The sequence below is a fragment of the Anomaloglossus baeobatrachus genome, chromosome 3 (assembly GCF_048569485.1).
Source record: "Anomaloglossus baeobatrachus isolate aAnoBae1 chromosome 3, aAnoBae1.hap1, whole genome shotgun sequence".
NCBI classification, from domain to species: domain Eukaryota; kingdom Metazoa; phylum Chordata; class Amphibia; order Anura; family Aromobatidae; genus Anomaloglossus; species Anomaloglossus baeobatrachus.
Window position 1 is genome coordinate 19,591,157 of NC_134355.1, and position 15,441 is coordinate 19,606,597.

At 51.0% G+C, this 15,441-nt stretch overlaps 1 protein-coding gene across 2 annotated transcripts in view; it reads left to right on the plus strand.

Moving 5' to 3' along the window:
- The window catches only part of CLIP4 (CAP-Gly domain containing linker protein family member 4), a 71,867-nt gene that overhangs the window by 38,646 nt on the left and 17,780 nt on the right, over window positions 1-15,441 (plus strand). Inside the window, exons 8-15 of one of the 2 annotated variants that reach the window (XM_075339041.1) lie at window positions 3,590-3,725; window positions 3,819-3,959; window positions 4,944-5,021; window positions 10,105-10,254; window positions 10,581-10,718; window positions 14,060-14,183; window positions 14,273-14,337; window positions 14,890-14,965. In XM_075339041.1, the coding sequence (XP_075195156.1) occupies window positions 3,590-3,725; window positions 3,819-3,959; window positions 4,944-5,021; window positions 10,105-10,254; window positions 10,581-10,718; window positions 14,060-14,183; window positions 14,273-14,337; window positions 14,890-14,965 (908 nt within the window). The remainder of the gene's footprint in view (window positions 1-3,589; window positions 3,726-3,818; window positions 3,960-4,943; window positions 5,022-10,104; window positions 10,255-10,580; window positions 10,719-14,059; window positions 14,184-14,272; window positions 14,338-14,889; window positions 14,966-15,441) is intronic. The other variant, XM_075339040.1, reaches the window with a different exon arrangement.

A 15,441-nucleotide genomic window follows, 5' to 3' on the forward strand; every position in this document is an offset into this window, starting at 1 on the left:
TGGCTGATCGCTCCTTCCTCCGCTCTGCTCCCTCTATGTGCGATGGCGGCTTTGCTCGTTCTTCCCTATGGCTGATCGCTCCTTGCTCCGCTCTGCTCCCTCTATACGTGCGATGGCGGCTTTGCCCGTTCTTCCCTATGGCTGATCGCTCCTTCCTCCGCTCTGCTCCCTCTATACGTGCGATGGCGGCTTTGCCCGTTCTTCCCTATGGCTGATCGCTCCTTCCTCCGCTCTGCTCCCTCTATACGTGCGATGGCGGCTTTGCCCGTTCTTCCCTATGGCTGGTTGCTCCTTCCTCCGCTCTGCTCCCTCTATACGTGCGATGGCGGCTTTGCTCGTTCTTCCCTATGGCTGATCGCTCCTTCCTCCGCTCTGCTCCCTCTATACGTGCGATGGCGGCTTTGCCCGTTCTTCCCTATGGCTGGTTGCTCCTTCCTCCGCTCTGCTCCCTCTATACGTGCGATGGCGGCTTTGCCCGTTCTTCCCTATGGCTGTTCGCTCCTTCCTCCGCTCTGCTCCCTCTATGTGCGATGGCGGCTTTGCCCGTTCTTCCCTATGGCTGATCGCTCCTTCCTCCGCTCTGCTCCCTCTATACGTGCGATGGCGGCTTTGCCCGTTCTTCCCTATGGCTGATCGCTCCTTGCTCCGCTCTACTCCCTCTATATGTGCAATGGCGGCTTTGCCCGTTCTTCCCTATGGCTGATCGCTCCTTGCTCCGCTCTACTCCCTCTATATGTGCGATGGCGGCTTTGCCCGTTCTTCCCTATGGCTGGTTGCTCCTTGCTCCGCTCTGCTCCCTCTATACGTGCGATGGCGGCTTTGCCCGTTCTTCCCTATGGCTGATCGCTCCTTCCTCCGCTCTGCTCCCTCTATACGTGCGATGGTGGCTTTGTCCGTTCTTCCCTATGGCTGATCGCTCCTTCCTCCGCTCTGCTCCCTCTATACGTGCGATGGCGGCTTTGCCCGTTCTTCCCTATGGCTGATCGCTCCTTGCTCCGCTCTGCTCCCTCTATACGTGCGATGGCGGCTTTGCCCGTTCTTCCCTATGGCTGATCGCTCCTTGCTCCGCTCTGCTCCCTCTATATGTGCGATGGCGGCTTTGTCCGTTCTTCCCTATGGCTGATCGCTCCTTGCTCCGCTCTACTCCCTCTATACGTGCGATGGCGGCTTTGTCCGTTCTTCCCTATGGCTGATCGCTCCTTGCTCCTCTCTGCTCCCTCTATACGTGCGATGGCGGCTTTGCCCGTTCTTCCCTATGGCTGATCGCTCCTTGCTCCGCTCTGCTCCCTCTATATGTGCGATGGCGGCTTTGTCCGTTCTTCCCTATGGCTGATCGCTCCTTGCTCCGCTCTACTCCCTCTATACGTGCGATGGCGGCTTTGTCCGTTCTTCCCTATGGCAGATCGCTTTTTGCTCCGCTCTGCTCCCTCTATACGTGCGATGGCGGCTTTGCCCGTTCTTCCCTATGGCTGATCGCTCCTTGCTCCGCTCTACTCCCTCTATACGTGCGATGGCGGCTTTGCCCGTTCTTCCCTATGGCTGATCGCTCCTTGCTCCGCTCTGCTCCCTCTATACGTGCGATGGCGGCTTTGCCCGTTCTTCCCTATGGCTGATCGCTCCTTGCTCCGCTCTGCTCCCTCTATACGTGCGATGGCGGCTTTGCCCGTTCTTCCCTATGGCTGATCGCTCCTTCCTCCGCTCTGCTCCCTCTATGTGCGATGGCGGCTTTGCCCGTTCTTTCCTTTTGGCTGATCGCTCCTTGCTCCGCTCTGCTCCCTCTATGTGCGATGGCGGCTTTGCCCGTTCTTCCCTATGGCTGATCGCTCCTTCCTCCGCTCTGCTCCCTCTATGTGCGATGGCGGCTTTGCCCGTTCTTTCCTTTTGGCTGATCGCTCCTTGCTCCGCTCTGCTCCCTCTATACGTGCGATGGCGGCTTTGCCCGTTCTTTCCCTATGGCTGATCGCTCCTTGCTCCGCTCTGCTCCCTCTATACGTGCGATGGCGGCTTTGCCCGTTCTTCCCTATGGCTGATCGCTCCTTGCTCCGCTCTGCTCCCTCTATACGTGCGATGGCGGCTTTGCCCGTTCTTCCCTATGGCTGGTTGCTCCTTCCTCCGCTCTGCTCCCTCTATGTGCGATGGCGGCTTTGCCCGTTCTTCCCTATGGCTGGTTGCTCCTTGCTCCGCTCTGCTTCCTCTATGTGCGATGGCGGCTTTGCCTGTTCTTTCCCTATGGCTGGTTGCTCCTTGCTCCGCTCTGCTCCCTCTATACGTGCAATGGCGGCTTTGCTCGTTCTTCCCTATGGCTGATCGCTCCTTGCTCCGCTCTGCTCCCTCTATGTGCGATGGTGGCTTTGCCCGTTCTTCCCTATGGCTGATCGCTCCTTGCTCCGCTCTGCTCCCTCTATGTGCGATGGCGGCTTTGCCCGTTCTTCCCTATGGCTGGTTGCTCCTTGCTCCGCTCTGCTTCCTCTATGTGCGATGGCGGCTTTGCCTGTTCTTTCCCTATGGCTGGTTGCTCCTTCCTCCGCTCTGCTTCCTCTATGTGCGATGGCGGCTTTGCCTGTTCTTTCCCTATGGCTGGTTGCTCCTTGCTCCGCTCTGCTCCCTCTATACGTGCGATGGCGGCTTTGCTCGTTCTTCCCTTTGGCTGATCGCTCCTTGCTCCGCTCTGCTCCCTCTATGTGCGATGGCGGCTTTGCCCGTTCTTCCCTATGGCTGGTTGCTCCTTGCTCCGCTCTGCTCCCTCTATACGTGCGATGGCGGCTTTGCTCGTTCTTCCCTATGGCTGATCGCTCCTTGCTCCGCTCTGCTCCCTCTATGTGCGATGGCGGCTTTGCCCGTTCTTCCCTATGGCTGGTTGCTCCTTGCTCCGCTCTGCTCCCTCTATGTGCGATGGCGGCTTTGCCTGTTCTTTCCCTATGGCTGGTTGCTCCTTGCTCCGCTCTGCTCCCTCTATGCGTGCGATGGCGGCTTTGCCCGTTATTCCCTATGGCTGGTTGCTCCTTGCTCCGCTCTGCTCCCTCTATGCGTGCGATGGCGGCTTTGCCTGTTCTTTCCCTATGGCTGGTTGCTCCTTGCTCCGCTCTGCGGCGGGTGCAGCAGTCCTTGTTCTCTTGGACAATGGGTCCCAGTCGGGGGTAATTACCCTCCGGGGCGCTCCTTTCTTATAATGAGGCCATTTTTCCGTCGTTTTGCGCAGTGTTTTCTCTCTATTGGTTACTGGGGCTCGGCTCCTTTCCTTCTCGGTGGTTATATGAGCCGCATTTGTCCGTACAAAAAAGTGCAAAGATTAATGTTTTTTATTAACTGTGTTGTTTATGCCGTTCCCGCTGCAGAGAATTTTTTTTTTTCTTTTATTTTTTTTTTGTATTCTTTCTCCCCTGCTTCCAAAAGCCAGAGGTTTGTTCTTCTTCTCCCGCCTACGTAGCCGTATGAGTGCGGCACATTGCAGGGCGGGTTGTCGTTTGTACGACACTATTCATTTTTTGCAATGAAATGGAAAAGTCTGTGCTGGTCTCCAGATGTGGCAGTGACAGGCGCCGGCGGGGTCCGTCCTGAGTCTTCTCACCATTCACTTCCCTCTTTGTAGGTCGGGACATTGCGGTATTGTGGAGCCACTCAGTTCGCTACGGGCCAGTGGGCTGGAGTAGAGATGGAGGAAGCGGACGGGAAGAACGACGGCGCTGTGGGCGGGGTGCAGTATTTTAAGTGTTCCCCCAAACACGGTACAAATGTTACTTATGATATTATACGGATTTTCATGGGTTTTCACATTCCCTGATCAGAAAAAAACCAATAAAATTATAAATTGTATTCAGGTATTTTTGCACCACTGTCCAAGATAAGACGAGCGAGTGACACGATGAAGACCTTCATCAGGAGCTCCTCCAACAAGACGAGCGCGCCTATCAAATCCACCAAGATCGACCTGAGCCACGTCACATCAAAAATCAACACCGGTAAGAGCGGATATGTGTAAAAGTATCCGGGTCTGCAAGGAATAGATCACCAGCATTTACTGTCTACATAGAGAAATACTATACATAATTACTCCAGAGCTGCACTCACTATTCTGCTGGTGCAGTCACTGTGTACATACATTACTGATCCTGAGTAACCTCCTGTATTATACTCCAGAGCTGCACTCACTATTCTGCTGGTGCAGTCACTGTGTACATACATTACATTACTGATCCTGAGTTACCTCCTGTATTATACTCCAGAGCTGCACTCACTATTCTGCTGGTGCAGTCACTGTGTACATACATTACTGATCCTGAGTTACCTCCTGTATTATACTCCAGAGCTGCACTCACTATTCTGCTGGTGCAGTCACTGTGTACATACATTACTGATCCTGAGTTACCTCCTGTATTATACTCCGGAGCTGCACTCACTATTCTGCTGGTGCAGTCACTGTGTACATACATTACATTACTGATCCTGAGTTACCTCCTGTATTATACTCCGGAGCTGCACTCACTATTCTGCTGGTGCAGTCACTGTGTACATACATTACATTACTGATCCTGAGTTACCTCCTGTATTATACTCCAGAGCTGCACTCACTATTCTGTTGGTGCAGTCACTATGTACATTACATTACTGATCCTGAGTTACCTCCTGTATTATACTCCAGAGCTGCACTCACTATTCTGCAGCCTCAGAGGTGAAATCTCCCCAGCTTCTCTGCAGATTCAGTGTGTGCACAGCGCTTGTTTTGGTGACTTGCATGCTATGTGCTGTGTTTGCGCCAGGCTCTGTACAGGCTGCATGTTTGTGTCTCGGCTGAGGACTGTGTAATCACTGCTTGCTGACTGTTTCCAGCAGCTGTTGTAGTTTTGCATCTTCAGTGACTCTGTAGACTTTTAGTGCAGTAATTGACTGTTCGCAATCTTTCCAGTCTCTCCTGATGTTGCCGTCTTCTTCTTCTTTTCTCACAGGTCGGCCGGCTTTCAAGAAAAACGCAACATTTATCCAGACCAATGACGAGTCTTTGCTTTCTGCGTCCTCTAAGAAAGGTGAGAGGTAATGATGGCCGGCGCCCGGCAGGGAGGACGGGGCAGCTCCACCTCTGACATCGGTCACCTCCGTGCAGCACAGGACGGCCGGTGTCAGCTTCTCTGCTGCCCCAACCTGTGACCAGACGATTCCATCGCTACACACATGCCTCCCCCATCCGTGTTTTATCCTGTCTCCCATTCTAGTCCATGGTCCTGTAATTCGGGATTCATCGTGATGATATTTAGTTATGAATTATCAAACCATTTAAAAAAAAAAAAAAAAATTCTAAAAAACTTTAAGAAGACGCCCAAAATCTGATGTTAGAGGGGCACTCTAGAGTGAGCAAGTTATCACCTGCCAAAAGGAACGGCTGACAGCTTGCCTCCTTAGATGATACCTCCGTCCTCTCCTGTAGCGCCTGTGCTCGTAGGGACATGAGAAGGGGGCTGGCCCTGATCCCTGTATTACTGTACAGTCTCATTCCAGGGGATGTAAGAAGGGGGCTGGCCCTGATCCCTGTATTACTGTACATCCTCATTACAGGGGATGTAAGAAGGGGGCTGGCCCTGATCCCTGTATTACTGTACAGTCTCATTCCAGGGGATGTAAGAAGGGGGCTGGCCCTGATCCCTGTATTACTGTACATCCTCATTACAGGGGATGTAAGAAGGGGGCCGGCCCTGATCCCTGTATTACTGTACATCCTCATTACAGGGGATGTAAGAAGGGGGCTGGCCCTGATCCCTGTATTACTGTACATCCTCATTACAGGGGATGTAAGAAGGGGGCTGGCCCTGATCCCTGTATTACTGTACAGTCTCATTCCAGGGGATGTAAGAAGGGGGCTGGCCCTGATCCCTGTATTACTGTACATCCTCATTACAGGGGATGTAAGAAGGGGGCTGGCCCTGATCCCTGTATTACTGTACAGTCTTATTACAGGAGATGTAAGAAGGGGGCTGGCCCTGATCCCTGTATTACTGTACAGTCTCATTCCAGGGGATGTAAGAAGGGGGCTGGCCCTGATCCCTGTATTACTGTACAGTCTCATTCCAGGGGATGTAAGAAGGGGGCTGGCCCTGATCCCTATATTACTGTACAGTCGTATTACAGGAGATGTAAGAAGGGGGCTGGCCCTGATCCCTGTATTACTGTATAGTCTCATTACAGAGTATGTAAGAAGGGGGCTGGCCCTGATCCCTGTATTACTGTTCAGTTTCATTACAGAGGATGTAAGAAGGGGGCTGGCCCTGATCCCTGTATTACTGTATAGTCTCATTACAGGGGATGTAAGAAGGGGGCTGGCCCTGATCCCTGTATTACTGTACAGTCTCATTACAGGGGATGTAAGAAGGGTGCTGGCCCTGATCCCTGTATTACTGTACATCCTCATTACAGGGGATGTAAGAAGGGGGCTGGCCCTGATTCCTGTATTACTGTTCAGTTTCATTACAGAGGATGTAAGAAGGGGGCTGGCCCTGATCCCTGTATTACTGTACAGTCTTATTACAGGAGATGTAAGAAGGGGCCTGGCCCTGATCCCTGTATTACTGTACAGTCTCATTACAGGAGATGTAAGAAGGGGGCTGGCCCTGATCCCTGTATTACTGTACAGTCTCATTACAGGGGATGTAAGAAGGGGGCTGGCCCTGATTCCTGTGTTACTGTACAGTCTTATTACAGAGGATGTAAGAAGGGGGCTGGCCCTGATCCCTGTATTACTGTATAGTCTCATTACAGGGGATGTAAGAAGGGGGCTGGCCCTGATTCCTGTATTACTGTTCAGTTTCATTACAGAGGATGTAAGAAGGGGGCTGGCCCTGATCCCTGTATTACTGTACAGTCTTTTTACAGGAGATGTAAGAAGGGGCCTGGCCCTGATCCCTGTATTACTGTACAGTCTCATTACAGGGGATGTAAGAAGGGGGCTGGCCCTGATCCCTGTATTACTGTACAGTCTCATTACAGGGGATGTAAGAAGGGGGCTGGCCCTGATCCCTGTATTACTGTACAGTCTCATTACATGGGATGTAAGAAGGGGGCTGGCCCTGATCCCTGTATTACTGTACAGTCTCATTACATGGGATGTAAGAAGGGGGCTGGCCCTGATCCCTGTATTACTGTACAGTCTTATTACAGGGGATGTAAGAAGGGGGCTGGCCCTGATCCCTGTATTACTGTACAGTCTTATTACAGGAGATGTAAGAAGGGGGCTTTCTCTGATCCCTGTATTACTGTACATCCTCATTACAAGGGATGTAAGAAGGGGGCGTTCTCTGATCCCTGTATTACTGTACAGCCTCATTACAGTCAGGGATGTAAGAAGGGGGCTGGCCCTGATCCCTGTATTACTGTACAGTCTCATTACAGGGTATGTAAGAAGGGGGCTGGCCCTGATCCCTGTATTACTGTACAGTCTCATTACAGGGGATGTAAGAAGGGGGCTGGCCCTGATCCCTGTATTACTGTACATCCTCATTACAGGGGATGTAAGAAGGGGGCCGGCCCTGATCCCTGTATTACTGTACAGTCGTATTACAGGGGATGTAAGAAGGGGGCTGGCCCTGATCCCTGTATTACTGTACAGTCTCATTACAGGGGATGTAAGAAGGGGGCCGGCCCTGATCCCTGTATTACTGTACAGTCTCATTACAGGGGATGTAAGAAGGGGGCTGGCCCTGATCCCTGTATTACTGTACAGCCTCATTACAGTCAGGGATGTAAGAAGGGGGCTGGCCCTGATCCCTGTATTACTGTACATCCTCATTACAGGGGATGTAAGAAGGGGGCTGGCCCTGATCCCTGTATTACTGTACAGTCTCATTACAGGGGATGTAAGAAGGGGGCCGGCCCTGATCCCTGTATTACTGTACAGTCTCATTACAGGGGATGTAAGAAGGGGGCTGGCCCTGATCCCTGTATTACTGTACAGTCTCATTACAGGAGATGTAAGAAGGGGGCCGGCCCTGATCCCTGTATTACTCTACAGTCTCATTACAGGGGATGTAAGAAGGGGGCTGGCCCTGATACCTGTATTACTGTACAGTCTCATTACAGGGGATGTAAGAAGGGGGCTGGCCCTGATACCTGTATTACTGTACAGTCTCATTACAGGGTATGTAAGAAGGGGGCTGGCCCTGATCCCTGTATTACTGTACATCCTCATTACAGGGGATGTAAGAAGGGGGCTGGCCCTGATCCCTGTATTACTGTACAGTCTCATTACAGGATATGTAAGAAGGGGGCTGGCCCTGATCCCTGTATTACTGTACAGTCTCATTACAGGGGATGTAAGAAGGGGGCTGGCCCTGATCCCTGTATTACTGTACATCCTCATTACAGGGGATGTAAGAAGGGGGCTGGCCCTGATCCCTGTATTACTGTACATCCTCATTACAGGGGATGTAAGAAGGGGGCTGGCCCTGATCCCTGTATTACTGTACATCCTCATTACAGGGGATGTAAGAAGGGGGCTGGCCCTGATCCCTGTATTACTGTACAGTCTCATTACAGGAGATGTAAGAAGGGGGCTGGCCCTGATCCCTGTATTACTGTACAGTCTCATTACAGGGGATGTAAGAAGGGGGCTGGCCCTGATCCCTGTATTACTGTACAGTCTCATTACAGGGGATGTAAGAAGGGGGCTGGCCCTGATCCCTGTATTACTGTACATCCTCATTACAGGGGATGTAAGAAGGGGGCTGGCCCTGATCCCTGTATTACTGTACATCCTCATTACAGGGGATGTAAGAAGGGGGCTGGCCCTGATCCCTGTATTACTGTACAGTCTCATTACAGGGGATGTAAGAAGGGGGCTGGCCATGATCCCTGTATTACTGTACAGTCTCATTACAGGAGATGTAAGAAGGGGGCTGGCCCTGATCCCTGTATTACTGTACATCCTCATTACAGGGGATGTAAGAAGGGGGCTGGCCCTGATCCCTGTATTACTGTACAGTCTCATTACAGGAGATGTAAGAAGGGGGCTGGCCCTGATCCCTGTATTACTGTACATCCTCATTACAGGGGATGTAAGAAGGGGGCTGGCCCTGATCCCTGTATTACTGTACAGTCTCATTACAGGGGATGTAAGAAGGGGCCTGGTCCTGATCCCTGTATTACTGTACATCCTCATTACAGGGGATGTAAGAAGGGGGCTGGCCCTGATCCCTGTATTACTGTACAGTCTCATTACAGGGGATGTAAGAAGGGGCCTGGTCCTGATCCCTGTATTACTGTACATCCTCATTACAGGGGATGTAAGAAGGGGGCTGGCCCTGATCCCTGTATTACTGTACAGTCTCATTACAGGGGATGTAAGAAGGGGGCTGGCCCTGATCCCTGTATTACTGTACATCCTCATTACAGGGGATGTAAGAAGGGGGCCGGCCCTGATCCCTGTATTACTGTACAGTCTCATTACAGGGGATGTAAGAAGGGGGCTGGCCCTGATCCCTGTATTACTGTACAGTATCTTTAGTTTGGATATGAGAATGGGGCTGTCCATATCCTCTATACTGTCAGTGTTTCATCATTAGAGGGGGAGTAAGAAGGGGGCTGGCCCTATCACTTATATCACTAGTGTCTCATTAAAGCTTGTGTAAGAAGGGGGCTGGCCCTATCTTCTATACAGTCATACAGTGTCTCATCATTAGAGGGGATGTAAGAAGGGGGCTGGCCATAACCCCAAATCTATTATATTTTTTCGTAGTCCTCACCTGTTGCTGTCATCTATCCCCCAAATTTTTACAGGTGACATAAGGGGTTGACCCTATTCCGAATAGAACAGAACAGTGTCTGTCCTCACCTGTCACTATCTTTATTAGAGGATGTGAGAAGGGGGCTGGCCTTATCCCCCATAGTATTATCCACTGTCCTTTTATCAGCTCATATGAAGGAGAGTGACTAGCGAGGACTGAGACGGTGGATAATATTAGATATCGGGACAGCCCCCTTCTCGCCCCCATAGTATTATCCACTGTCTCCGTCCTCGCTTGTCCCTCTCGTTGTTAGTGGTGGTTGCGGGGGTCTGGCCCTTCTCACCCATCGCACTGTACATGGTCAGTTCTCACCTGTTGCTGTTTTTATTCCACATTTCAGCGTCCTGCGTCGGATTCAGCAACTTTTCTTCATCTTCATTATCTTCCTCATCGTCATCTTCCTTTGTTGTGTCCAAGCCGCCCCTCCCCGGCCATCACTGGCTACCTCCGAGCTGTGCAGCCGGGCTCCGGTCTTTGGCATGTAGGACTGGTAATGCTATGAGTCCAGTCTCTCACTGTGATCACGGCTCCTGCGCAGACCTCTTAATGCACCTTCCCCCCCGCCCCTGCCCCCCCTGCCCCCGAGCCGCACCGCCATGGGCTCTGCTTTAGATATTATTGTCCTGCAGAATTGCATTTTATGCAATTTTCAATTCACTCTATGCCCTTGCACTATAGTGAGAGAATCTAGCCATCACGGTGACATGTTCCAGGGTCCCGTCCTGCACTCCACTCTTTCTTCTCCTTTCTTCTCCTTTGCCTGCCCCCCCTTTTTTTTTTTTTTTTTTTTTTTTTTTAACATTGACTCTTTTGCAGGTCACCCGACCACTGTATCGTCCTCTGGGGGGAGCCCTACCTCCGATCAGTCAGAGTTCCAGCCTGGTGTCCGGGTCCTCGTGGTCGGGCAGAGACTCGGCACAGTCAGATTTTACGGCAAAACAAACTTTGCACCAGGTAAGTGTCGCGGATACAATCCTGCACCAACCATAGACCGTGTCCGCATTTTACAAATTGTCATTGTAGAGCAAGTGGCTGCAAAAGATTGTGCAGGAGCGTGTGCCACTGTCAGACCCGGTGGGCAGAGAGGGTTTATTACTGTCTCTGTCTTCCTAGTCACTGTATACTCAGCCCTGAATGAGTGCTCTGTATACAGGTTGTGATGGCTCTTCTTCCTCCCGACCCGGCGATCATTAAGTGTCAAGATGGAGCAGGAGCTGCCGGATCTTCAGAGACCAAGATGCCCTCTGCAGTTTGGCCTCAAGGCTGGATTTTCCCTGTAACTTAGGCTAATATGCCAACCTCAGTTACAGGGGAAATAAGCTGTAAATGTTGAAATGCTGCCTAAGGCTATGTGCGCACGTTGCGTACTAGCCCTGCAGATATTTCTGCAGCGATCTGAAGAGCACATGTGCGCTTTAGATCGCTGCAGAAATGTCCGTAGTGAGCGCCGATTCCATGCGCTCTGCCTGCAGCTCCTCCCATAGACAGAGCAGGAGCTGCCGGCAAAGCGCAGGAAAGAAGTGACATGTCACTTCTTTTTGCGCAGCGCTTCGGCAGTAGCCGAAGCGCTGCGCTCTTAAACGCCACGTGCGCACGGCCCCTGCACAGTCTCCATAGACTGTGCAGGGGACGCAGGACGCATGCAGTTACGCTGCGCTACAAAGCGCAGCGTAACTGCATGTTTTTACGCGACGTGCGCACATAGCCTAAAAGGTCTTTTATGGGGGGGAAAAAGCCACTGCCAGTCCAAATTGCCATTTCCACCCCTACCCCTGGCAAAAAAAAGAATAAAAAAATCTATGTATCCATTGTATAACTAATTGTTTTTGCTGCCCCCATAGCGCGGAGGTAAGTCGCCTTTATCGTTCTTTTGCCCCGCTTCGTGCCGCACAGTTGTTTTTAGGCCTCCAAAAATGATTTGAAAACACCTGGATGTGACGTAATCCCGCGGGGCACTCGACATTTTAATATTTGCTAAATATTAGGCAGGTGGTATCACAGCGTTTTATCCATCCTGAAGAAGGCGACCTCTTGTCACATGGTCACGATTCAGAGCCCCGTCTGTCTGCCGCATCGGAGACGCAGTGACCCGCTCAGCCCGACCTATTCTATTCCTGGCCGGCGTGTGACTCCGCTGCCCAAAGTGTGCGGAGGTGAGCTGGTCACCGAGGGGTTAACCGCCTGCGAGCAAAGACTCATTAAACGCTTTACCATCACAAAGAAAACTGCCGGTGTCAGTCATTTCACGGAGCCGGAGTAAGTGAATTAGATATTGATTTTCTCGCCCGCCCGGGTGACAGGCCGCATCGCCGCCGCCGAGGGGGATGATATCACACCTGACCGGTATCTGTCGCGTGCTGCGCACCCCCGGGGTAATGCTGCGTTATGTGCGGTCACGATAAATGTCCGTGTTTCCCATCATCCGTGTCACCGGTAGAATGAAGCACGGATGTGCAAAGCATACAATAACACGGCGCTCGTAGCGAGATGAATGTTTAGCGCCGTTACCCCACCCATCCCCGCGGTACTGACACTTCCGGAATAGTCGCAGCTCTCACGTCTTCAGCTATCGTGTCACTGGAGAGTATTGCCTCTCGCAGAAGCCATCGTTACGGGACGGCAGGAATAGAAACCTCATCTGCTGAAAAAGCGGAAAAATCCACGCGGAGAGGAGGCGAAAACCGTTCAGAATTTTCAGAGACCTATTCAGCGGCTTTGAAAGTTCACAGGAATTAATGCAAAGTGGAAGGAATAGATTGAAAAATAATTGTATATTTTTGTATTTTTCCATTAAAATATTGCGGTGACATCCTAACAGGCCACCACAGCGAGACAGTTACCTGCTATAGCAAACATTGGGAACACACGGTTGCAATATTGGGTGCCGATAGGGTTAAAAAGGAGCATCCTCCCGCTGTTAACCATTTAGATGATGCTGTCACTCTTGATAGCAGCATTTAAGGTGAACCAATCGATTGTGGTTGATGCAGCCCATTTGAAGCAGAGATTAAGACCGTGCACGTCTTCTATTCATAGTTTATGGGATCAGCAGAGACAGCCCCGCTGTTAACCATCTAGATGACACTCTTAACAGCAGCATCATTCTAAGGAGGGGCACCAATTGTGGCTCGTGTAGCCCAACTGAAGCAGAGATTGAAACTGTGTACCTCCTTTTTTCTTTCATAGTTTTTGGGATCGGTGGAAGCAGCCCTGCTGTTAACCATCTAGATGACGCTGTTGTTCTAGACAGCAGCATCTAAGGTGAACCAATCGATTCTGGCTGATATAGCCCATTTGAAGCAGAGATTGAAACCATGCACCTCTTCTCCATTTATAGTTTATGGGATCAGCAGAGGCAGCCCTGCTGTTAACCATTTAGACGACGCTGACGCTCTTGACAGCAGCATCTAAGGGGCATCGACCATAGCAGATGAAGCCCGTCTGAAGCAGAGATTGAGACTGTGCACTTCACTTCTTTTCCATTCATAGTTTGAGACCGGTGGAAGCAGTCCCGCTGTTAACCATCTAGATGACGCTGTCGTTCTTGACAGCAGCATCTAAGGGGCATCGATCGTGGCTGATGCAGCCCATGTGAAGCAGAGATTGAGACTGGACCTCTTCTCCATTCATAGTTTACGGGATCAGCAGAGGCAGCCCTGCTGTTAACCATCTAGATGACACTCCTGACAGCAGCATCTAAGGTGAACTAATCACGGCTGATGTAACCCATTTGTAGCAGAGATTGTGATCGTGCACCTCTTCTCCATTCATAGTTTATGGGACTGTCAGAGGCAGCCCTGCTGTTAACCATCTAGATGACACTCCTGACAGCAGCATCTAAGGAGACCTGGTGGAGGCAGCCCATTACATCTCCCCACTATTTCTGGCAGCCCCCTATCTCAGTGACCTTGTTGCTTCAGACGAAAACAGGCCTGAGTTTCATTATTGGGTCACGCTGCGCTAGGAGCCGCTGCGATCTTGTTGGTGAAAGCAGATGTGATGCTGTTTCTACAAGACTTAATGTTCTAAGCTTTGATTCAGTCAATAGTGATTTTTATTTATTTTTAATCCACTTTTCTGCCATCTCCACATGTCGTCCGGGACGGTTCTGCGAGGACGGACCCGCACTCCGCATTTCTGGGCTGCGTTCACATGGCGGAATCTTTACACAGTTTTGAACTTGAATTCCGCTCTGAAATCTTCTCATCCAATCAGATGTTGAGTAAAGGATCCATTTGGAGAATCATTAAAGCCGCCTCCTTTCGGGTTAACCCCTCGTCTTCTCTCTTTTTCAGGGTGCTGGTGCGGCATCGAGCTGGATAAACCTCATGGAAAGAATGACGGCTCCATCTCTGGGGTTCAGTATTTCACCTGCCCCCCAAAACACGGAGTGTTTGCGCCTCCATCCAGAGTTCAGAGGTGAGGAGCAGACGGGACGGGGTCACCTACCGCTGACGTAAGGAGATATATTATATTATATATATTTATAGTTTTGTTTTTTTTTGCAGGGTCTCTGGGTCTTTGGATTCGTTATCGGAGATTCCAGCAAGTAAACTGAACCATTCGTTCCCAGGTGCGCTCCCGTTCCAAAATCTGCGGTCTCATGAAGAATATTAATATTTCTTCCTCCTCTGTCAATGGTGCAGCCAATGGGCATCAGACGGAATTGCAACACTTAAATGCCCCGGTCAGAGATTGACAGCAGCGCTTAAACGGTGAATCGGCAGCAATCGGTTGTTGGTGCCGGTTATAGAGACCCCTTTCCGAACATTCGCCGGGAAGGGTCTTTTGATAACACACACTCGCTGCTGGGATCCCGAGGGATCCACTGAAATATTTGGAGAAATCTGGCAGTGTTTGTTTCTCTGCAGCTCCCCCAGAGGGCAAATGAAGTATTGCATTGTAGGAAGTTGATTCATATTAATGGACAGCCTGGGTTATGCAGGACTGGAGGGGGTCCTACAACGAGGTGACGAGATGGGGACACCCCTCTACTAACCCACAGTTTCCTAATGGGGGGCAATGATGGGGTTTCGATACCATCACGCTTTACATCCACCATTGTCGTCCATACTAAGCCTGACTCTTGGGGTCCACATCCACCTTCTCTCTGTTTTATATCCAGGGTTTAAAAGAAGCCTCAGCTCTACGTCCACGGCGGCCTCACAGAAAGGAGTCATCAGAAGACATTCATACTGCCGGTAAGACCCAACAGGAAACGGCGACGGCAGCGGGGGTAATCTGAGAGCTCAAAGCACAAATTAGACAGTTTTCGAGGGATTGAACAGAAAATCGAGCAGCAGAATGAAAGGAAAATACTTGTGCAGGGGAGGGAGACATAGAGAAGATGATGAAGCCGAATAGTAGTGTACCGTCCTCCTGTGCGAGTGCAGCTCCGGAGACTCTGCAGCAGGGTAAAGAAAAGCTTCAGCACCGCAGTGCAAAGCGTTCACCCCACAGAGCAATATTATAGAATTCCTGCTGCTGTAACGAGGAGGAACCGATAAACTGTCAGCTCCTTCTGAGGGGTAACTACAGATCAGCGAAGTGTCTACACAGTGACTGCACCAGCAGAATAGTGAGTGCAGCTCTGGAGTATAATACAGGAGGTAACTCAGGATCAGTAATGTAATGTATGTACACAGTGACTGCACCAGCAGAATAGTGAGTGCAGCTC